At 39.3% G+C, this 26014-nt stretch overlaps 1 protein-coding gene across 3 annotated transcripts in view; it reads right to left on the reverse strand.

Annotated features, from left to right (window-relative positions):
- The window catches only part of wnk4a (WNK lysine deficient protein kinase 4a), a 143742-nt gene that overhangs the window by 81554 nt on the left and 36174 nt on the right, over positions 1 to 26014 (reverse strand). For all 3 annotated transcript variants that reach the window (XM_061932134.2, XM_061932133.2, XM_061932135.2), the window contains exons 2-4: positions 14896 to 15068; positions 12962 to 13182; positions 6598 to 6755 (exon numbers count right to left, since the gene is read on the reverse strand). In XM_061932134.2, the coding sequence (XP_061788118.1) occupies positions 6598 to 6755; positions 12962 to 13182; positions 14896 to 15068 (552 nt within the window). The remainder of the gene's footprint in view (positions 1 to 6597; positions 6756 to 12961; positions 13183 to 14895; positions 15069 to 26014) is intronic.

A 26014-nucleotide genomic window follows, 5' to 3' on the forward strand; every position in this document is an offset into this window, starting at 1 on the left:
CAAGATGGAGACACGTCTCAAAATGATTGAGTTCTAGGGTTTAAATGATCAAAATTAGCTTAAAAGCCAGCATAAAACATCAGCATGCTAACATTAGCATGCTAACATTAGCATGATGACAAAGGAAAAGTTAGCATACTTCTAAAAAGGCACCAGGTATTGAAAGCCATGATTTTTAGGTTCATACAAAAAAGCTAGCATAAAATGTTAGCATAATAACATTAGCTTGTTATAATGGTCACAGTTAGCATACCTGCAAGATGGAGACACATCTCAAAATGATTGAGTTCTAGGGTTTAAATGATCAAAATTAGCTTAAAAGCCAGCATAAAACATCAGCATGCTAACATTAGCATGCTAACATTAGCATGATGACAAAGGAAAAGTTAGCATACTTCTAAAAAGGCACCAGGTATTGAAAGCCATGATTTTTAGGTTCATACAAAAAAGCTAGCATAAAATGTTAGCATAATAACATTAGCTTGTTATAATGGTCACAGTTAGCATACCTGCAAGATGGAGACACGTCTCAAAATGATTGAGTTCTAGGGTTTAAATGATCAAAATTAGCTTAAAAGCCAGCATAAAACATCAGCATGCTAACATTAGCATGCTAACATTAGCATGATGACAAAGGAAAAGTTAGCATACTTCTAAAAAGGCACCAGGTATTGAAAGGCATGATTTTTAGGTTCACACAAAAAAGCTAGCATAAAATGTTAGCATAATAACATTAGCTTGTTATAATGGTCACAGTTAGCATACTTGCGAGATGGAGAAAAATCTGAAAATCTTTAAATCCTCGGTTTAAATGATCAAATCTAACTCAAATGCTCGCATAAAACATCAGCATGCTAACATTAGCATGCTAACATTAGCATGATGACAAAGGAAAAGTTAGCATACTTCTAAAAAGGCACCAGGTATTGAAAGCCATGATTTTTAGGTTCATACAAAAAAGTTTTGCAAAAAAGCTAGCATAAAATGTTAGCATAATAACATTAGCTTGTTATAATGGGAACAGTTAGCATACTTGCGAGATGGAGAAAAATCTTAAAAATCCTTAAATCCTAGGTTTAAATGATCAAATCTAACTCAAATGCTCACATAAAACATCAGCGTGCAAACATAAAAAGTTAGCACACTTCTAAAAATGCCGACAAGTATCAAAAACCTTGATTTTTACGTTTATAAAAATGAATTTAGCCAAAATGCGAGCACAAAGTGATAACATGCTAACGTTAGCATGAAAATATAGGAAAGTTAGCATACTTCTAAGATGTCACCAAGTATCAAAAGCAATAATATTTAGGTTTAAATTAATGAAATTAGCTCAAATGCTAACATTAGCATGATGACAAAGGAAAAGTTAGCATAATTAAAAAAAGGCACCAGGTATCGAAAGCCATGATTTTTTAAATGTTAGCATAGTAACATCAGCTTGTTATAATGGGAACAGTTAGCATACTTACAAGATGGAGAAAAATCTTAAAAATCCTTAAATCCTAGGTTTAAATGATGAAATCTAACTCAAATGCTAGCATAAAACATCAGTATGCTAATGTTAGCATAACATAAAAAGTTAGCACACTTCTAAAAATGGCGACAAGTGTCAAAAGCCTTGATTTTTACGTTTATAAAAATGAATTTAGCCAAAATGCGAGCACAAAGTGATAACATGCTAACGTTAGCATGAAAATATAGGAAAGTTAGCATACTTCTAAGATGTCGCCAAGTATCAAAAGCAATAATATTTAGGTTTAAATTAATGAAATTAGCTCAAATGCTAACATTAGCATGATGACAAAGGAAAAGTTAGCATAATTCAAAAAAGGCACCAGGTATCGAAAGCCATGATTTTTAAAATGTTAGCATAATAACATCAGCTTGTTATAATGGGAACAGTTAGCATACTTACAAGATGGAGAAAAATCTTAAAATTCCTTAAATCCTAGGTTTAAATGATCAAATCTAACTCAAATGCTAGCATAAAACATCAGTATGCTAATGTTAGCATAACATAAAAAGTTAGCACACTTCTAAAAATAGCGACAAGTATCAAAAGCCTTGATGTTTAAATTTAAGTGAATCTGATTAGCTAAATTGCTAGCATAAAACATTAGCATACTAACATTGGGATGACAACATAGTAAAAGTTAGCAAAGTGTAAAAAAACATGATTTTCATGTATATGAATGAAATGAGCAAAAAAATGCTAGCACAAAAAGTTAGCATTCTAACGGTAACCTTATAACATAAGAAAAGTTAGCATACTTCCGAAATAGCGACAAGTGTAATAAGACATGATTTTTATGTATACGAATGAAATGAGCAAAAAATGCTAGCATAAAAAGTTAGCATGCTAACGGTAGCATGATAATATAAGAAAAGTTAGCATACTTCCAAAATAGCGACACGTGTAATAAGACGTGATTTTTATACATACGAATGAAATTAGCAAAACATGCTAGCACAAAAAGTTAGCATGCTACCAGTACCATGATAACATAAGAAAAGTTAGCATACTTCCAGAATAGCGACAAGTGTAATAAGACGTGATTTTTATGTATACGAATGAAATTAGCAAAAAATGCTAGCATAAAAAGTTAGCATGCTAACGGTAGCATGATAATATAAGAAAAGTTAGCATGTTTCCGAAATAGCGAAAAGTGAAATAAGACGTGATTTTTATGTGTACAAATGAAATTAGCAAAAATGCTAGCATAAAAAGTTAGCATGTTAACGGTAGCATGATAACATAAGAAAAGTTAGCATGCTTCCGAAATAGCGACAACCCTAACCCTAACCCCTAACACCCTAACCCTAAACCTAACCTTAACCCTAACCCTAGACCTAACCCTAAAGTAATAAGACCTGATTTTTATGTATACGAATGAAATTAGCAAAAATGCTAGCACAAAAAGTTAGCATGCTAACGGTAGCATGATAACATAAGAAAAGTTACTATGCTTCCGAAATAGCGACAACCCTAACCCTAACCCTAACCCTAAACCCTAACCCTAACCCTAAAGTAATAAGACTTGATATTTATGTATACGAATTAAATTAGCAAAAATTGCTAGCACAAAAAGTTAGCATGCTTACGGTAGCATGATAACATGAGAAAAGTTAGCATGCTTCCGAAATAGCGACAACCTTAACCCTAACCCCAACCCTAACCCTCTAACCCTAACCCCAACCCTCTAACCCTAACCCTAAAGTAATAAGACCTGAATTTTATGTATACGAATGAAATTAGCAAAAATGCTAGCACAAAAAGTTAGCATGCTAACGGTAGCATGATAACATAAGAAAAGTTAGTATGCTTCCGAAATAGCGACAACCCTAACCCTAACCCTCTAACCCTAACCCTAACCCTATGCCTAACCCTAACACTAATCATAATCCTAACCCTAACCCTAATCCTAACCCTAACCCTAACCCTAACCCCACCCCCAACCCTAACCCTAACCAACTCTTTTTCTTTATGCCTAACCCTAACCCTAACCCTAACCCCAACCCTAACCCTAACCCCAACCCCAACCCCAACCCCTAACCATAGCCCTCTAACCCTAACCCTAATCCTAACCCCAACTCCCACCCTCTAACTCTAACCCTAACCCTAAAGTAATAAGACATGATTTTTATGTATACGAATGAAATTAGCAAAAAATGCTAGCACAAAAAGTTAGCATGCTAACGGTAGCATGATAACATAAGAAAAGTTAGCATGCTTCCGAAATAGCGACAACCCTAACCCTAACCCCCTAACCCTAACCCTAATCCTAACCCCAACCCCCACCCCTAACCCTAACCCTCTAACCCTAACCTTAATCCTAACCCCACCCCCAACCCTAGCCCTAACCCTAACCAACTCTTTTTTCTTTATGCCTAACCCTAACACTAATCATAATCCTAACCCTAACCCTAACCCTCTAACCATAATCCTAACCCCACCCCCAACCCTAGCCCTAACCCTAACTAACTCTTTTTCTTTATGCCTAACCCTAACCCTAATCCTAACCCTAACCCTAACCCCAACCCCAACCCCTAACTCTAGCCCTCTAACCCTAATCCTAACACCAACTCCCACCCCTAACCCTAACCCTCTAACTCTAACCCCAACCTTAACTCTCTAACCCTAACTCTAAAGTAATAGGACATGATTTTTATGTATGCGAATGAAATTAGCAAAAAATGCTAGCACAAAAAGTTAGCATGCTAACGGTAGCATGATAACATAAGAAAAGTTAGCATGCTTCCGAAATAGCGACAACCCTAACCCTAACCCTAACCCGCTAACCCTAACCCTAATCCTAGCCTCAACCCCCACCCCTACCCCTAACCCTCTAACCCTAACCTTAATACTAACCCCACCCCCAACCCTAACCCTAACCCTAACCAACTCTTTTTCTTTATGCCTAACCCTAACACTAATCATAATCATAACCCTAACCCTAAACCCTAACCCTAACCCCACCCCTAGCCCTAACCCTAACCAACTCGTTTTACTTTATGCCTAACCCTAACCCTAATCCTAACCCCAACCCCAACCCTAGCCCTAACCTTATCCCTAATCCTAACCCCACCCCCAACCCTAGCCCTAACCCTAACCAACTCTTTTTCTTTATGCCTAACCCTAACCCTAATCCTAAACCTAACCCTAACCCTAACCCCAACCCCAACCCTAACCCTAACGCTAACCCCAACCCCAACCCCAACCCCAACCCCAACCCTAACCCCAACCCCTAACCATAGCCCTCTAACCCTAACCCTAATCCACAAAAAGTTAGCATGCTAACGGTAGCATGATAACATAAGAAAAGTTAGCATGCTTCGGAAATAGCGACAACCCTAACCCTAACCCTAACCACAACCCTAACCCTAACCCTAATCCTAACCCCAACCCCCACCCCTAACCCTCTAACCCTAACCTTAATCCTAACCCCACCCCCAACCCTAGCCCTAACCAACTCTTTTCTTTATGCCTAACCCTAACACTAATCATAATCCTAACCCTAATCCTAACCCTAACCCCAACCCTAACCCCTAACCCTAACCCTCTAACCCTAATCCTAACCCCACCCCCGACCCTAGCCCTGACCCTAACCAACTCTTTTTCTTTATGCCTAACCCTAACCCTAACCCTAACCCTAACCCCAACCCTAACCCACCAAATCTCAACCCCAACCCTAACCCTAACCCTAACCCCAACCCCAACCCCTAACCATAGCCCTCTAACTCTAACCCTAATCCTAACCCCAACTCCCACCCCTAACCCTAACCCTCTAACTCTAACCCTAACCCCAACCTTAACTCTCTAACCCTAACCCTAAAGTAATAAGACATGATTTTTATGTATATGAATGAAATTAGCAAAAAATGCTAGCACAAAAAGTTAGCATGCTAACGGTAGCATGATAACATAAGAAAAGTTAGCATGCTTCCGAAATAGCGACAACCCCTAACCCGAACCCTAACCCCAACCCTAACCCTAACCCTAACCCTAATCCTAACCCCACCCCCAACCCTAGCCCTAACCCTAACCAACTCTTTTTCTTTATGCCTAACCCTAACCCTAAAGTAATAAGACATGATTTTTATGTATACGAATGAAATTAGCAAAAAATGCTAGCACAAAAAGTTAGCATGCTAACGGTAGCATGATAACATAAGAAAAGTTAGCATGCTTCCGAAATAGCGACAACCCTAACCCTAACCCCAACCCTAACCCTAACCCCCTAACCCTAATCCTAACCCCAACCCCCACCCCTAACCCTAACCCTCTAACCCTAACCTTAATCCTAACCCCACCCCCAACCCTAGCCCTAACCCTAACCAACTCTTTTTCTTTATGTCTAACCCTAACACTAATCATAATCCTAACCCTAACCCTATTCCTAAACCTAAACCTAACCCTAACCCTAACCCCACCCCCAACCCTAGCCCTAACCCTAACCAACTCATTTTCTTTATGCCTAACCCTAACCCTAATCCTAAACCTAACCCCAACCCCAACCCTAACCCTAACCCTAACCCCAACCCTAACCCCAACCCTAACCCTAACCCTAATCCTAACCCCAACCCCTAACCCTAACCTTAATCCCAACCCCACCCCCAACTCTAGCCCTAACCCTAACCAACTCTTTTTCTTTATGCCTAACCCTAACACTAATCATAATCCTAACCCTAACCCCAACCCTAACCCCTAACCCTAACCCTCTAACCCTAACCCTAACCCTAATCCTAACCCCACCCCCAACCCTAACCCTAACCAACTCTTTTTCTTTATGCCTAACCCTAATCCTAACCTTAACCTTAACCCAACCCTAACCCCAACCCCTAACCATAGCCCTCTAACCCTAATCCTAATCCTAACCCCAACTCCCACCCCTAACCCTAACCCTCTAACTCTAACCCTAACCCCAACCTTAACTCTCTAACCCTAACCCTAAAGTAATAAGTCATGATTTTTATGTATACGAATGAAATTAGCAAAAAATGCTAGCACAAAAAGTTAGCATGCTAACGGTAGCATGATAACATAAGAAAAGTTAGCATACCTCCAAAATAATATTTCAGGGTAAAAGTACTCACGCTGGTGACTTTGCGGTAGATCTGCGCGGCGTTCTGGCACTCGGAGTACGGGTACTCGGAGGTGGCCATCTCCAGGATGCACATACCAAAGGCGTAGACGTCCACCGCCTCGTCGTACTTCTCCTCGTACATCTCTGGGGCCATGAACTCCGGGGTCCCTGTCGGGGGCCACATGTCATCGTCACTGTTGCACCACGTGCATACTTTTGTCCGCAATCAAAAAAATGCTAGCATGCTAACCTTAGCCTGCTAAGTGTCTTGTAGGAATTGATATGATTCTGAGTCATACAGTTACAAAATTGGCTAGAAAAGCTAAATTGCTAACGCTAGCATGCTAAGAGGTAGCGAGTGTCAGGTATGATAGCATGTGATCTATATGATATCTTTCTAAAATGTAGTGGGTGTGGCTTATATGACGGTGCGCTCCACAGTCCGGAAAATACGGTATGTTAAATAACTGTAAAGTGTGTGGCAGAAAAATTTGAAAAAATAAAAAGTTAGCATGCTAATGCTAGCATGCTAACGCTGTTATGCCAACAGTTAGCATGGGTCAAGTACCAAGTTATATGACTCTGTGGTGTACGGCTGCTAAGTTGTCTTAAAAAAAAAAAAAAAAAAAAAAAAAGTTAGCACGCTAATGTTAGCGTGCTAACGTTGTTATGCTAACAGTTAGCACAGGTCAAGTACCGAGACATATGACTATGTGGTGTACAGCTGCTAAGTTGGTTAAAAAAAAAAAAAAAAAAAAAAACAGTTAGGATGCTAATGTTAGCATGCTAACGTTGTTATGCTAACAGTTAGCACGGGTCAAGTACCAAGACATATGACTCTGTGGTGTACAGCTGCTAAGTTGGTTAAAAAACAAACAAAAAACAGTTAGCATGCTAATGTTAGCATGCTAACATTGTTATGCTAACAGTTAGCATGGGTCAAGTACCAAGATATATGACTCTGTGGTGTACAGCTGCTAAGTTGGTTAAAAAAAAAAAAATAGTTGGCGGACAAATTGGCAAAAAAAAAAGTTAGCACGCTAATGTTAGCATGCTAACGTTGTTATGCTAACAGTTAACATGGGTCAAGTACTAAGCTTTGTGAGTCAGTGGTGTACGGCTGCTAAGTTGACTAAAAAAAGTAAGCATGCTAATGTTAGCATGCTAACATTGTTATGCTAACAGTTAGCATGGGTCAAGTACCAAGTTATATTACTCTGTGGTGTATGGCTGCTAAGTTGGCTAAAAAAGTTAGCAAACTAACGTTGCTATGCTAACAGTTAAGATGGATCAAGTACCAAGTTACATGACTCTGTGGTGTACGACTGCTAAGTTGGCTAAAAAAAGTTAGCATGCTAATGTTTGCATGCTAAAATTGTTATGCTAACAGTTAGCGGGTCAAGTACCAAGTTATATGACTCTGTGGTTTACGGCTGCTAAGTTGGCTAAAAAAAAAGTTAGCAGGCTAATGTGAACATGCTAATGTTAAAATGCTAACATTGTTATGCTAACAGTCAACATGGGTCAAGTACTAAGTTATGTAAGTCAGTGGTGTACAGCTGCTAAGTTGACTAAAAAAAGTAAGCATGCTAATGTTAGCATGCTAACATTGTTATGCTAACAGTTAGCATGGGTCAAGTACCAAGTTATATTACTCTGTGGTGTACGGCTGCTAAGTTGGCAAAAAAAAAGTTAGCATGCTAATGTTAGCATAAAAATGGGAGCATGGTAACATTAGCATGCTAACAGTTAGCATGCTAAGTTGACCAAAAAAAAGTTAGCATCCTGACACTGTTATGCTAACAGTTAACATGGGTCAAGTACTAAGTTATGTGACTCAGTGGTGTACGGCTGCTAAGTTGGCTAAAAAAAAGTGAGCATGCTAATGTTGTTATGCTAACAGTTAGCACATGTCAAGTACCAAGACATATGACTCTGTGGTGTACGGCTGCTAAGTTGGTAAAAAAAACAAAAAAACAAAAAAAACAGTTAGCATGCTAATGTTAGCATGCTACCATTGTTATGCTAACAGTTAGCACGGGTCAAGTAGCAAGTTATATGACTCTCTGGTGTACGACTGCTAAGTTGGCTAAAAAAAAGTGAGCATGCTAATGTTGTTATGCTAACAGTTAGCACATGTCAAGTACCAAGACATATAAATGATAAATGATAAATGGGTTGTACTTGTATAGCGCTTTTCTACCTTCAAGGTACTCAAAGCGCTTTGACACTACTTCCACATTTACCCATTCACACACACATTCACACACTGATGGAGGGAGCTGCCATGCAAGGCGCTAACCAGCACCCATCAGGAGCAAGGGTGAAGTGTCTTGCTCAGGACACAACGGACATGACGAGGTTGGTACTAGGTGGGGATTGAACCAGGGACCCTTGGGTTGCGCACGGCCACACTCCCACTGCGCCACGCTGTCCCTATATGACTCTGTGGTGTACGGCTGCTAAGTTGGTTAAAAAAAAACAAAAACAAAAGTTAGCATGCTAATATTAGCATGCTACCATTGTTATGCTAGCAGTTAGCATGGGTCAAGTAGCAAGTTATATTACTGTGTGGTGTACGGCTGCTAAGTTGGTTAAAAAACAAACAAACAAAAGTTAGCATGCTAATATTAGCATGCTACCATTGTTATGCTAACAGTTAGCATGGGTCAAGTAGCAAGTTATATGACTCTGTGGTGTACGGCTGCTAAGTTGGTTAAAAAACAAACAAAAAACAGTTAGCATGCTAATGTTAGCATGCTACCATTGTTATGCTAACAGTTAGCACATGTCAAGTAGCAAGTTATATGACTCTATGGTGTACGGCTGCTAAGTTGGTTAAAAAACAAACAAATAACAGTTAGCATGCTAATGTTAGCATGCTACCATTGTTATGCTAACAGTTAGCACATGTCAAGTAGCAAGTTATATGACTCTGTGGTGTACGGCTGCTAAGTTGGTTAAAAAACAAACCAAAAACAGTTAGCATGCTAATGTTAGCATGCTACCATTGTTATGCTAACAGTTAGCACATGTCAAGTAGCAAGTTATATGACTCTGTGGTGTACGGCTGCTAAGTTGGTTAAAAAACAAACAAAAAACAGTTAGCATGCTAATGTTAGCATGCTACTATTGTTATGCTAACAGTTAGCACATGTCAAGTAGCAAGTTATATGATTCTGTGGTGTACGGCTGCTAAGTTGGTTAAAAAACAAACAAAAAACAGTTAGCATGCTAATGTTAGCATGCTACCATTGTTATGCTAGCAGTTAGCATGGGTCAAGTAGCAAGTTATAGTGTACGGCTGCTAAGTTGGTAAAAAAAAAAAAAAAAGTTAGCATGCTAATGTTAGCATGCTACCATTGTTATGCTAGCAGTTAGCATGGGTCAAGTAGCAAGTTATATTACTCTGTGGTGTACGGCTGCTAAGTTGGTAAAAAAAAAAAAAAGTTAGCATGCTAATGCTAGCATGCTACCATTGTTATGCTAGCAGTTAGCATGGGTCAAGTAGCAAGTTATATTACTCTGTGGTGTACGGCTGCTAAGTTGGTAAAAAAAATAAAAATAAAAAAAAAGTTAGCATGCTAATGTTAGCATGCTACCATTGTTTTGCTAGCAGTTAGCAAGGGTCAAGTAGCAAGATATATTACTCTGTGGTGTACGGCTGCTAAGTTGGTAAAAAAAAAAAAAAAAAAAAAAAAGTTAGCATGCTAATATTAGCATGCTACCATTGTTTTGCTAGCAGTTAGCATGGGTCAAGTAGCAAGTTATATTACTCTGTGGTGTACAGCTGCTAAGTTGGTAAAAAAAAAGTTAGCATGCTAATGTTAGCATGCTACCATTGTTATGCTAGCAGTTAGCACATGTCAAGTAGCAAGTTATATGACTCTGTGGTGTACGGCTGCTAAGTTGGTTAAAAAACAAAAACAAAAGTTAGCATGCTAATATTAGCATGCTACCATTGTTATGCTAGCAGTTAGCATGGGTCAAGTAGCAAGTTATATTACTGTGTGGTGTACGGCTGCTAAGTTGGTTAAAAAACAAACAAACAAAAGTTAGCATGCTAATATTAGCATGCTACCATTGTTATGCTAACAGTTAGCATGGGTCAAGTAGCAAGTTATATGACTCTGTGGTGTACGGCTGCTAAGTTGGTTAAAAAACAAACAAAAAACAGTTAGCATGCTAATGTTAGCATGCTACCATTGTTATGCTAACAGTTAGCACATGTCAAGTAGCAAGTTATATGATTCTGTGGTGTACGGCTGCTAAGTTGCTTAAAAAACAAACAAATAACAGTTAGCATGCTAATGTTAGCATGCTACCATTGTTATGCTAACAGTTAGCATGGGTCAAGTAGCAAGTTATATGACTCTCTGGTGTACGGCTGCTAAGTTGGTTAAAAAACAAACAAAAAATAGTTAGCATGCTACCATTGTTATGCTAACAGTTAGCATGGGTCAAGTAGCAAGTTATATGACTCTCTGGTGTACGGCTGCTAAGTTGGTTAAAAAACAAACAAAAAACAGTTAGCATGCTAATGTTAGCATGCTACTATTGTTATGCTAACAGTTAGCACATGTCAAGTAGCAAGTTATATGACTCTGTGGTGTACGGCTGCTAAGTTGGTTAAAAAACAAACAAAAAACAGTTAGCATGCTAATGTTAGCATGCTACCATTGTTATGCTAGCAGTTAGCATGGGTCAAGTAGCAAGGTATATGACTCTGTGGTGTACAGCTGCTAAGTTGGTTAAAAAACAAACAAAAAACAGTTAGCATGCTAATGTTAGCATGCTACCATTGTTATGCTAACAGTTAGCATGGGTCAAGTCCATCCATCCATCCATTTTCTACCGCTTATTCCCTTTGGGGTCGCGGGGGGCGCTGGAGCCTATGCATGGGTCAAGTAGCAAGTTATATGACTCTGTGGTGTACGGCTGCTAAGTTGGTAAAAAAAAAAAAAAAAAAAAAAAAAAAAGTTAGCATGCTAATATTAGCATGCTATCATTGTTATGCTAGCAGTTAGCATGGGTCAAGTAGCAAGTTATAGTGTACGGCTGCTAAGTTGGTTAAAAAACAAACAAAAAACAGTTAGCATGCTAATGTTAGCATGCTACCATTGTTATGCTAGCAGTTAGCATGGGTCAAGTAGCAAGTTATATGACTCTCTGGTGTACGGCTGCTAAGTTGGTTAAAAAACAAACAAAAAACAGTTAGCATGCTAATGTTAGCATGCTACCATTGTTATGCTAGCAGTTAGCATGGGTCAAGAAGAAAGTTATATGACTCTGTGGTGTACGGCTGCTAAGTTGGTAAAAAAAAAAAAAAAAAAAAAAGTTAGCATGCTAATGTTAGCATGCTACCATTGTTATGCTAGCAGTTAGCATGGGTCAAGTAGCAAGTTATAGTGTACGGCTGCTAAGTTGGTAAAAAAAAAAAGTTAGCATGCTAATTTTAGCATGCTACCATTGTTATGCTAACAGTTAGCACATGTCAAGTAGCAAGTTATATGACTGTGGTGTACGGCTGCTAAGTTGGTTAAAAAACAAACAAAAAACAGTTAACATGCTAATGTTAGCATGCTACCATTGTTATGCTAGCAGTTAGCATGGGTCAAGTAGCAAGTTATAGTGTACGGCTGCTAAGTTGGTAAAAAAAAAAAGTTAGCATGCTAATTTTAGCATGCTACCATTGTTATGCTAACAGTTAGCACATGTCAAGTAGCAAGTTATATGACTGTGGTGTACGGCTGCTAAGTTGGTTAAAAAACAAACAAAAAACAGTTAGCATGCTAATGTTAGCATGCTACCATTGTTATGCTAACAGTTAGCATGGGTCAAGTCCATCCATCCATCCATTTTCTACCGCTTATTCCCTTTAGGGTCGCGGGGGGCGCTGGAGCCTATGCATGGGTCAAGTAGCAAGTTATATGACTCTGTGGTGTACGGCTGCTAAGTTGGTAAAAAAAAAAAAAAAAAAAAAAAGTTAGCATGCTAATGTTAGCATGCTACCATTGTTTTGCTAACAGTTAGCATGGGTCAAGTAGCAAGTTATATTACTGTGTGGTGTACGGCTGCTAAGTTGGTTAAAAAACAAACAAACAAAAGTTAGCATGCATGCTACCATTGTTATGCTAACAGTTAGCATGGGTCAAGTAGCAAGTTATATGACTGTGGTGTACGGCTGCTAAGTTGGTTAAAAAACAAACAAAAAACAGTTAGCATATTACCATTGTTATGCTAACAGTTAGCATGGGTCAAGTAGCAAGTTATATGACTCTGTGGTGTACGGCTGTTAAGTTGTCTAAAAAAGTTAGAACGCTAATGTTAGCATTCATGCTAATCAAGAATAACACAAAGATGTGATGACTCACCGATGACACTTTTAGCGAAGGAGGCACTTTTCAGCGTGGCGAGCCCCAGGTCCCCGATCTTAACGGAGCCGGTGGGCCCGGTGATGAAGATGTTGTCGCACTTGAGGTCGCGGTGGATGATGGGCGGCGTGCGCGTGTGCAGGAAGTGAAGCCCCTTGAGGATCTGATGACTCCATCGCTGCAGCAGCTTCAGCTTCATCTCCTTGAACCTCTTCAAGTAGCTACAAAAAAGAACGCCAGATAGCACCAAAAGCAAAAGAAAGAAATGCTAATGTTAGCTTGCTAACATTGTTATGCTAACAGTTAACATGGGTCAAGTACTAAGTTATGTGAGTCAATGGTGTACGGCTGCTAAGTTGGCAAAAAAAAGCTAGCATGCTAATGTTAGCATAAGAATAGGAGCATGCTAACATTAGTATGATAACAGTTAGCATGCTAAGTTGACAAAAAAAGTTAGCATGCTGACATTGTTATGCTAACAGTTAACATGGGTCAAGTACTAAGTTATGTGGCTCAGTGGTGTACGGCTGCTAAGTTGGCTAAAAAAAAAGTGAGCGTGCTAACATTGTTATGCTAACAGTTAACATGAGTCAAGTACTAAGTTATGTGAGTCAGTGGTGTACGGCTGCTAAGTTGGCAAAAAAAAAGCTAGTATGCTAATGTTAGCATAAGAATGGGAGCATGGTAACATTAGAATGCTAACAGTTAGCATGCTAAGTTGACAAAAAAAAAGTTAGCATGCTGACATTGTTATGCTAACAGTTAACATGGGTCAAGTACTAAGTTATGTGGCTCAGTGGTGTACGGCTGCTAAGTTGGCTAAAAAAAAGTGAGCATGCTAACATTGTTATGCTAACAGTTAACATGAGTCAAGTACTAAGTTATGTGAGTCAGTGGTGTACGGCTGCTAAGTTGGCAAAAAAAGCTAGTATGCTAATGTTAGCATAAGAATGGGAGCATGGTAACATTAGAATGCTAACAGTTAGCATGCTAAGTTGACAAAAAAAAAGTTAGCATGCTGACATTGTTATGCTAACAGTTAACATGAGTCAAGTACTAAGTTATGTGAGTCAGTGGTGTACGGCTGCTAAGTTGGCAAAAAAAAAGCTAGTATGCTAATGTTAGCATAAGAATGGGAGCATGGTAACATTAGAATGCTAACAGTTAGCATGCTAAGTTGACAAAAAAAAAGTTAGCATGCTGACATTGTTATGCTAACAGTTAACATGAGTCAAGTACTAAGTTATGTGGCTCAGTGGTGTACGGCTGCTAAGTTGGCTAAAAAAAAAGTGAGCGTGCTAACATTGTTATGCTAACAGTTAACATGAGTCAAGTACTAAGTTATGTGAGTCAGTGGTGTACGGCTGCTAAGTTGGCAAAAAAAAAGCTAGTATGCTAATGTTAGCATAAGAATGGGAGCATGGTAACATTAGAATGCTAACAGTTAGCATGCTAAGTTGACAAAAAAAAAGTTAGCATGCTGACATTGTTATGCTAACAGTTAACGGGTCAAGTACCAAGTTATATGACTCTGTGGTTTACGGCTGCTAAGTTGGCTAAAAAGAAAGTTAGCAGGCTAATGTGAACATGCTAATGTTAACATGCTAACATTGTTATGCTAACAGTTAACATGGGTCAAGTACTAAGTTATGTGAGTCAGTGGTGTACGGCTGCTAAGTTGACTAAAAAAAGTAAGCATGCTAATGTTAGCATGCTAACATTGTTATGCTAACAGTTAGCATGAGTCTAGTACCAAGTTATATTACTCTGTGGTGTACGGCTGCTAAGTTGGCAAAAAAAAAGTTAGCACGCTAATGTTAGCATAAAAATGGGAGCATGGTAACATTAGAATGCTAACAGTTAGCATGCTAAGTTGACAAAAAAAAAAAGAAAGCAAAAGAAAGAAAAAAAGGGCGTTTTCCCCCGCGACTCACGTTTTGAGCGTGCCGGACGTCATGAGCTCCGTCACCAGCAGGATGCACTTCTGGCCTTTCAGCGAGGACTTCCACGAGTCGTGGAAGCGGACGATGTTGGGATGCTGGAGGCCCTTCAGCATCTCCACCTCCTCGCTGAAACGCTGCCGCTCCGCCTTGGTCAGCTTGCGGGTCTGATGACATTGGGATGGTTTAGTTAGCATGCTTACAAAGTATCACCTCGTGGTGAGGGTCTAGAGTTAGTCTTTCAGGTTCCAGCATGGAAGTTAGTTAGCACGCCACGTGTGTAAACAACATGTGGAGCCATGCTGGAATGTTACGCAACTTTGCTTCTTACTTCAACTAATTAGCCCCCCCCCCCTCGTTGCATAATCACATCGCATTTTCCACAAAGTGTGGTGGGGGGGGGGGGTGAGGGCCATTACAGCGTTGAGGTTCCTGGTGCAGCCAACAGGGTGATGACGACATGACGTACAAAGACATTATTTGTGCTTCCTCGCCATGAAAGGCTGGATTTAGCGGCGAGTGGAAAGTTCTCAGGAGACTTTTGGCCGCCATCAATCCTGCATTCATAAAAACTTCTCTGCATGTGTTTGTGCTTACAATCAAGTCTCACCCCCCACCCCCAGGACCTGTCTCCTGGACCCCAGGACCCAGGAGACAGGGGTCCAGTTCCAGTGTGAAGACTGTGGAGCAACACGTGTCGGTTCCTGCTTCATTCGACTAGGTCCACGTGTTGTGGAAGAGCTTGCCATTAGACACACTGTACCATGTTCTATGTTCCACACGTCGTGTTCAACATTCCATGTGCCATGTGCCACGTTCTAGATGCCATGTTCCATGTTCCAGGTGTCATGTTCCATATGCCACGTTCCATGTATCATATGCCATGGTCACTATTCAACATTCTATGTGTCATGTTCCATGTGCCATATTCCATGTTCTGTAGTCCATGTTCCATGTGCTATGTTCCATGTACCATGGTCCATGTGCCAAATTAAATGTGCTATGTTCCATGTACCATATTCCATGTTCCATATTCCTTGTTCTATGTGCCATGTTCCACGTGCCAAGTGCCATTTTCTACCTTCCATGTGCCATGTTCCGTATGCCATGTTCCATGAACTATGTCATATTCCATGTGCCATATTCCATGTTCCATATTTCATGTTATATGTGCCATGTTCCATGTGCCAAGTGCCATGTTCTACCTTCCATGTGCAATGTTCTGTATGTCATGTTCCATGAGCCATGTTCCATGTGTCCTGTTCCATGTGCCATGTTCCATGTTCCATGTTCCATGTGCCAAGTGCCATGTTCCATGTTCCATGTGCTATATGCCATGTGCCATGTTCCATGTGTCAAGTGCCATGTTCCATGTTCCATGTGCCAAGTGCCATGTGCTATGTGCCAAGTGCCATTATCCATATGCCATGGTCTACCTTCCATGTCCAATGTTCTGCATGGCATGTTCCATGTGGCATATGCATTGTTCCATGTGCCATGTTCTATGTGCCATGTTCCATGTGCCATGTTCTATGTGCCATTTTCCATATGCCATGTTTCATGTGCCATGTTCTATGTGCCATTTTCCATATACCATGTTCCATGTGCCATGTTCTATGTACCATGTTCCATGTGCCATGTTCTATGTGCCATTTTCCATATGCCATGTTCCATGTGCCATGTTCTATGTGCCATGTTCCATGTGCCATGTTCTATGTGCCATGTTCCATGTGCCACGTTCTAGATGCCATGTTCCGTGTTCCGTGTTCCATGTGTCATGTTCCATATGCCACGTTCCATGTATCATATGCCATGGTCAGTATTCAACATTCTATGTGTCATGTTCCATGTGCCATATTCCATGTTCTGTAGTCCATGTTCCATGTGCTATGTTCCATGTACCATGGTCCATGTGCCATATTAAATGTGCTATGTTCCATATGCTATGTTCCATGTACCATGGTCTATGTGCCATATTAAATGTGCTATGTTCCATATGCTATGTTCCATGTACCATATTCCATGTTCCATATTCCTTGTTCTATGTGCCATGTTCCACGTGCCAAGTGCCATTTTCTACCTTCCATGTGCCATGTTCCGTATGCCATGTTCTATGAACCATGTCATGTTCCATGTGCTATGTTCCATATGCTATGTTCCATGTTCCATATTCCATATGCTATGTTCCATGTTCCATATTCCATGTGCCATATTCCATGTTCCATATTCCATGTTATATGTGCCATGTTCCATGTGCCAAGTGCCATGTTCTATCTTCCATGTGCAATGTTCTGTATGTCATGTTCCATGAGCCATGTTCCATGTGTCCTGTTCCATGTTCCATATGCCATATGCCATATGCCATGTCCTATGTTCCGCATGCCACGTTCCATATGCATGTGCCAAGTGCCATTATCCATATGCCATGTTCTACCTTCCATGTCCAATGTTCTGCATGGCATGCTCCATGTGGCATATGCATTGTTCCATGTGCCATGTTCTATGTGCCATGTTCCATGTGCCATGTTCTATGTGCCATTTTCCATATGCCATGTTCCATGTGCCATGTTCTATGTGCCATGTTCCATGTGCCATGTTCTATGTGCCATTTTCCATATGCCATGTTCCATGTGCCATGTTCTATATGCCATGTTCCATGTGCCATGTTCCATGTGCCATGTTCCATGTGCCATTTTCCATATGCCATCTTCCATGTGCCATGTTCTATGTGCCATGTTCCATGATTCATGTGCCAAGTGCCATGTTCTTCCTTCCATGTGCAATGTTCCGCATGTCATGTTCCATGAACCATGTTCCATGTGCCATGTTCTATGTGCCATGTTCTATGTGCCATGTTCCATGTGCCATGAGTCATGTGCCAAGTGCCATGTTCTTCCTTCCATGAACCATGTTCCATATGCAATGTTCCATATGTCATGTTCCATGAACCATGTTCCATGTGTCATGTTCCATATGCCATGTCAAATGTTCCGCATGCCATGTTTCATATGCCATGTTCCATGTGCCTAGTGCCATTATCCATATGCCATGTTCTACTTTCCATGTCCAATGTTCTGCATGGCATGTTCCATGTGGCATATGCATTGTTCCATGTGCCATGTTCTATGTGCCATGTTCTATGTGCCATTTTCCATATGCCATGTTCCATGAACCATCAACTTGACATATTATCTTATATCATCCCTGTGTTGACTACAGCCACTAGGGGCCACACTTGTAGGATTCTACATATTATATGCTCCTATGTTGACTACAGCCACTAGGGGCCACACTTGTAGGATTCTACATGTTATATGGTCCTATGTTGACTACAGCCACTAGGGGCCACACTTGTAGGATTCTACATGTTATATGGTCCTATGTTGACTACAGCCACTAGGGGCCACACTTGTAGGATTCTACATGTTATATGGTCCTATGTTGACTACAGCCACTAGGGGCCACACTTGTAGGATTCTACATGCTATATGGTCCTATGTTGACTACAGCCACTAGGGGCCACACTTGTAGGATTCTACATTTTATATGGTCCTATGTTGACTACAGCCACTAGGGGCCACACTTGTAGGATTCTACATTTTATATGGTCCTATGTTGACTACAGCCACTAGGGGCCACACTTGAAGGATTCTACATGTTATATGGTCCTATGTTGACTACAGCCACTAGGGGCCACACTTGAAGGATTCTACATGTTATATGCTCCTATGTTGACCACAGCCACTAGGGGCCACACTTGTAGGATTCTACATGTTATATGGTCCTATGCTGACCACAGCCACTAGGGGCCACACTTGTAGGATTCTACATGTTATATGGTCCTATGTTGACCACAGCCACTATGGGCCACACTTGTAGGATTCTACATGTTTTATGGTCCTATGTTGACTACAGCCACTAGGGGCCACACTTGTAGGATTCTACATGTTATATGCTCCTATGTTGACTACAGCCAGTAGGGGCTACACTTGTAGGATTCTACATGTTATATGCTTCTATGTTGACTACAGCCACTAGGGGCCACACTTGTAGGATTCTACATGTTATATGCTCCTATGTTGACTACAGCCACTAGGGGCCACACTTGTAGGATTCTACATGTTATATGGTCCTATGTTGACCACAGCCACTAGGGGCCACACTTGAAGGATTCTACATGTTATATGGTCCTATGTTGACCACAGCCACTAGGGGCCACACTTGTAGGATTCTACATGTTATATGGTCCTATGTTGACTACAGCCACTAGGGGCCACACTTGTAGGATTCTACATGTTATATGGTCCTGTGTTGACCACAGCCACTAGGGGCCACACTTGTAGGATTCTACATGTTATATGCTCCTATGTTGACTACAGCCACTAGGGGCCACACTTGTAGGATTCTACATGTTATATGGTCCTATGTTGACTACAGCCACTAGGGGCCACACTTGTAGGATTCTACATGTTATATGGTCCTATGCTGACCACAGCCACTAGGGGCCACACTTGCAGGATAGAACATGTTTCAGAATATTCTGGAGTGCTATGTGGACAACTTCCATCCAGTGGAGTTGGCAAGGGGGGCTCTTGAGGGACTGGGGGCCTCTGTGCCACACGGGTGTTGTTACATAAGCGGTGTTGTCTCTGTTATGACAACCAAACACAGTTGTGCAGGGATGAGGAGCACGTGGCCCCCCCCATGCAGACGGACGGGAGCTTTTATTTTGACATCATATACACCCATCCTGTTACGGGAATCGAACCCGGTAGTTTTCACCTTCAAAACTCCATTGTTTTCAAAGCATGCAGGGTCAGTAGACATTTCCTGCAAAGCTGAACTGAAATGCTAACAGTAACTGAAATGCTAACAGTAAGAAAAAAATCCAAGCAAAATTAGGTCAGAAAGCTATAATGCTAACAATAGCATGCTCACAGTTAGCATGAGTGAAAGTGATGTACGCCTGCTACATTTTCTAAATAAAAATCTAGCATGCTAAAATGCTAACTGCAAGAAGCGTGAAGTACATATATATATATATATATATATATATATATATATATATATATATATATATATATATATATATATATGTATGTATATATATACATACATACATATATATATATATATACATATATATATATATACATATATACATATATATATATATATATATATATATATATATATATATATATATATATATATATATATATATATATATATATATATATATATATATATATATATATATATATATGTATGTATATATATATGTAGTACAACAATGTAAATATATGTGTACCTGAACATTTTGTTGAAACTGCTAGCATGCTAACGTCCAATACCTGGAGGACATATTGATATATTGACCTACAAATAGCTACAGATAAACGATGTATTGATGATGTCATAAACAATAACATGGCAAGTACACCTTTCAAATGCTATAAACTTGTATTTTAACATCCCAAGTAGAATGCAAACTTTCACATCTCCAAGTTAAATAAGAAGAAGCAAGGCACTACTGTGTAACAATGGCCACACCCCCATGTAATGTACACTATACAGGTAAAAGCCAGTAAATTAGAATATTTTGAAAAACTTGATTTATTTCAGTAATTGCATTCAAAAGGTGTAACTTGTACATTATATTTATTCATTGCACACAGACTGATGCATTCAAATGTTTATTTCATTTAATTTTGATGATTTGAAGTGGCAACAAATGAAAATCCAAAATTCCGTGTGTCACAAAATTAGAATATTACTTAAGGCTAATACAAAAAAGGGATTTTTAGAAATGTTGGCCAACTGAAAAGTATGAAAATGAAAAATATGAGCATGTACAATACTCAATACTTGGTTGGAGCTCCTTTTGCCTCAATTACTGCGTTAATGCGGCGTGGCATGGAGTCGATGAGTTTCTGGCACTGCTCAGGTGTTATGAGAGCCCAGGTTGCTCTGATAGTGGCCTTCAACTCTTCTGCGTTTTTGGGTCTGGCATTCTGCATCTTCCTTTTCACAATACCCCACAGATTTTCTATGGGGCTAAGGTCAGGGGAGTTGGCGGGCCAATTTAGAACAGAAATACCATGGTCCGTAAACCAGGCACGGGTAGATTTTGCGCTGTGTGCAGGCGCCAAGTCCTGTTGGAACTTGAAATCTCCATCTCCATAGAGCAGGTCAGCAGCAGGAAGCATGAAGTGCTCTAAAACTTGCTGGTAGACGGCTGCGTTGACCCTGGATCTCAGGAAACAGAGTGGACCGACACCAGCAGATGACATGGCACCCCAAACCATCACTGATGGTGGAAACTTTACACTAGACTTCAGGCAACGTGGATCCTGTGCCTCTCCTGTCTTCCTCCAGACTCTGGGACCTCGATTTCCAAAGGAAATGCAAAATTTGCATGGTTGGGTGATGGTTTGGGGTGCCATGTCATCTGCTGGTGTCGGTCCACTCTGTTTCCTGAGATCCAGGGTCAACGCAGCCGTCTACCAGCAAGTTTTAGAGCACTTCATGCTTCCTGCTGCTGACCTGCTCTATGGAGATGGAGATTTCAAGTTCCAACAGGACTTGGCGCCTGCACACAGCGCAAAATCTACCCGTGCCTGGTTTACGGACCATGGTATTTCTGTTCTAAATTGGCCCGCCAACTCCCCTGACCTTAGCCCCATAGAAAATCTGTGGGGTATTGTGAAAAGGAAGATGCAGAATGCCAGACCCAAAAACGCAGAAGAGTTGAAGGCCACTATCAGAGCAACCTGGGCTCTCATAACACCTGAGCAGTGCCAGAAACTCATCGACTCCATGCCACGCCGCATTAACGCAGTAATTGAGGCAAAAGGAGCTCCAACCAAGTATTGAGTATTGTACATGCTCATATTTTTCATTTTCATACTTTTCAGTTGGCCAACATTTCTAAAAATCCCTTTTTTGTATTAGCCTTAAGTAATATTCTAATTTTGTGACACACGGAATTTTGGATTTTCATTTGTTGCCACTTCAAATCATCAAAATTAAATGAAATAAACATTTGAATGCATCAGTCTGTGTGCAATGAATAAATATAATGTACAAGTTACACCTTTTGAATGCAATTACTGAAATAAATCAAGTTTTTCAAAATATTCTAATTTACTGGCTTTTACCTGTATATGTATGTAGCGTAGCCTTTGATATAAAGTATTTGATCCAGTTAAGAGTCACCTTGAGGAAGTGTGTTGCATCATTGAGTGATTGGGATCAGTCAACCCAGATTAGCCTATTTGGTGTTGACTGGGTTATTCCTGACTCGCCTGCAGCGGGCTGATGTTTACTGTCACCGACACACTGAGGACAACAACGTCTATAAACGTCTTTTCATCCGCTCCTCCTTAATGAGCCAAAAGCACGACATCATCTTATTAGCTCCGCCCCAAAAGTCACACTTGAGCGCTTTGGCTTCAAACAGGAAGTAGGACTCCACATGTTACACGAGTGTGTAACATTGCAATCAGTGAGCTTGTCTAGTCTTCTTCAAGCACACACACACACACACACACACACACACACACACACACACACACACACACACACAGGAAGAAAAAAACAAAACATTTTATTTGATTAAAAAAGATTTTTAAAAAGTAAAACTTTTTTTTTTAAACTTTTTGTTCAATATTTTTTTTCAAATTATGAATCCATTTGTGAATTAGGAATAATAAGATTCGGGATTTAGATGTGAATCGGTTTTTTCTGCGAACCAGAATGTTGTAAAAACAACTGCATATAACAATATAATAATTAAAACATACCGTATTTTCCGCACTATAAGGCGCACCTAAAAACCACAAATTTTCTCAAAAGCTGACAGTGCGCCTTATAACCCGGTGCGCTTTATATATGGATAAATATTAAGATTCATTTTCATAAAGTTTCGGTCTCGTAACTACGGTAAACAGCCGCCATCTTTTTTCCCGGTAGAACAGGAAGCGCTTCTTCTTCTACGCAAGCAACCGCCAAGGTAAGCACCCGCCCCCATAGAACAGGAAGCGCTTCTTCTTCTACTGTAAGCAACCACCCGCCCGCGTAGAAGAAGAAAAAGCGCGCGGATATTACCGTACGTTTCATTTCCTTTGTGTGTTTACATCTGTAAAGACCACAAAATGGCTCCTACAAAGCGACAGGGATCCGGTTCATGAAAAGACGCAATCTCTCCATCCGCACACGGATTACTATTTCACAGCAACTGATATTCCTGTGAACCGCACCGTGGATACAACGGGAGCACGTACGGTGAATATTCGCACCACAGGGAATGAGAAGTCATCCTTCACTGTGGTTCTAGCTTGCCATGCTAATGGCCAGAAACTTCCACCCATGGTGATATTCAAAAGGAAGACCTTGCCAAAAGAGACCTTTCCAGCCGGCGTCATCATAAAAGCTAACTCGAAGGGATGGATGAAGAAAAGATGAGCGAGTGGTTAAGGTAAGTTTAAGTTTACGAGAAGAGGCCGGGTGGCTTTTTTCACGCAGCTTCGTCCATGTTGATATACGACTCCATGCGCGCCCACATCACGCTGGTTTTAATATATTATTAAAGTTTGACTGACCTATTTGACTGTTTTTTTTTACATTCCTTTAGCGCAGTTAGATGCGGCTTACAACACGGGGCGGCTTATAGGTGGACAAAGTTTTGAAATATGCCGTTCATTGAAGGCGCGGCTTATAACCCAGGGCGCCTTATGGTGCGGAAAATACGGTACACATCAAAAAAATTATAATGAATAAAACATTTCATTACAAATATGAAAATAAAAACATAAATTTTTAAAATTAAAATGAATTATAATTATATAAACATTTCAATTATTCTGCCCTCCTATGTTTAAATTTAGTTTGCCAAATATGTAAACAGATCTTTGAATTAGAGCTGAAACTCAATTAGATTTTTTTTTTTTACAAACAAATACAACAAAGTAGACCAAATTAATAATATAAAAATAGTTTAAATAGTTTAAAAAAAAGTTTTATTATTTACAACTAAATTCTACAATATGAAAAATGTAATGGTAGAAAAAATATATACTTGAAAACAACAAAATGAACTAATCTAAAAATTAAAATGTGTGTATTTTTTTTAAACTAAAGACAACAAAATTGAATAATATAAAAATGGTTAAAAAAAATAGTTTACAAAATTCAACAATATAACCAAATCTAATAATATACAAAAACAACTGCATACAACAATATAGTAATAATATATATATAGATGTTTAAAAATTAATAACAAATAAATTAATTACAAATATTAAAATATAAAAAAAAAAGTTTTAAATAAAAAAATATTATTTCAAATAATTACAGTTATATAAACATTTCAATTATTCTGCCCTCCTATATTTTTGAAATTTAGTTTGCCAAATATGTAAACATACCTTTAAATTAGAGAGGAAACTAAATGTTATTTTTTATAAACAAATACAACAAAATAGACCAAATTAATTTTATAAAAATAGAAAATTTTATTTTTATTTTTTATAACTAAATTCAACAATATAAAAAATGTAGCGGTAGAAAAAATATATAACTGAAAACAACAAAATGAAATAATCTAAAAATGAAAAAGTGTGTATTTTTTTTAACTAAAGACAACACAATTTAATTAATATAAAAATGGTAAAAAAAATGTTTTTCTTTTACAAAATTCAACAATACAAAAAAATGTAATAGTCTACAAACAAAAACAACTGCATACAACAATGTAATAATAATAATAATTATTTTATATATTTATATATATTTAAAAATGAACGACATATAAATTAATTACAAATATTAAAATATAAAAAAAAATTTTTTAAATGAAAAAATATTGTTTAAAAGGAATTACAATTATATAAACATTTCAATTATTCTGCCCTCCTATATTTTTTAAATTTAGTTTTCCAAATATGTAAACATAACTTTAAATTAGAGATAAAACTCAATTTAATTTTGTATAAACAAATACAACAAAGTAGACCAAATAAGTTTTATAAAAATAGTTTTAAAAAATTGTTATTGTTTATAACTAAATTCAACAATATAAAAAATGTAATGGTAGAAAATATATATACTGTAACTGTAAACAACAAAATTAAATAATCTAAAAATGAAAAAGTGTGTCTTTTTTTTAACTAAAGACAACAACATTGAATAATATAAAAATGGTAAAAAAAAATGTTTTACAAAATTCAACAATATAAAAAAATGTAATAGTATACAAACAAAAAATGTTGAGTATGCCTGGGTCCATGGTCTATGTGAGTCCTCCTCCCTACAGACCCAGTTCAGTTCTTAACCTGCCTGGGTCCATAGTCTACAGACCCAGTTCAGTTCTTAACCTGCCTGGGTCCATGGTCCATGTGAGTCCTCCTCCCTACAGACCCAGTTCAGTTCTTAACCAGCCTGGGTCCATAGTCTACAGACCCAGTTCAGTTCTTAACCTGCCTGGGTCCATGGTCTATGTGAGACCTCCTCCCTACAGACCCAGTTCAGTTCTTAACCTGCCTGGGTCCATAGTCTACAGACCCAGTTCAGTTCTTAACCTGCCTGGGTCCATAGTCTACAGACCCAGTTCAGTTCTTAACCTGCCTGGGTCCATGGTCCATGTGAGACCTCCTCCCTACAGACCCAGTTCAGTTCTTAACCAGCCTGGGTCCATAGTCTACAGACACAGTTCAGTTCTTAACCTGCCTGGGTCCATAGTCTACAGACCCAGTTCAGTTCCTAACCTGCCTGGGTCCATGGTCCATGTGAGACCTCCTCCCTACAGACCCAGTTCAGTTCTTAACCAGCCTGGGTCCATAGTCTACAGACCCAGTTCAGTTCTTAAGCTGCCTGGGTCCATGGTCCATGTGAGACCTCCTCCCTACAGACCCAGTTCAGTTCTTAACCTGCCTAGGTCCATAGTCTACAGACCCAGTTCAGTTCTTAACCTGCCTGGGTCCATAGTCTACAGACCCAGTTCAGTTCTTAACCTTCCTGGGTCCATAGTCTACAGACCCAGTTCAGTTCTTAACCTGCCTGGGTCCATGGTCCATGTGAGACCTCCTCCCTACAGACCCAGTTCAGTTCT

The sequence above is a fragment of the Nerophis lumbriciformis genome, linkage group LG39, assembly GCF_033978685.3.
Source record: "Nerophis lumbriciformis linkage group LG39, RoL_Nlum_v2.1, whole genome shotgun sequence".
Lineage (NCBI taxonomy): Eukaryota > Metazoa > Chordata > Actinopteri > Syngnathiformes > Syngnathidae > Nerophis > Nerophis lumbriciformis.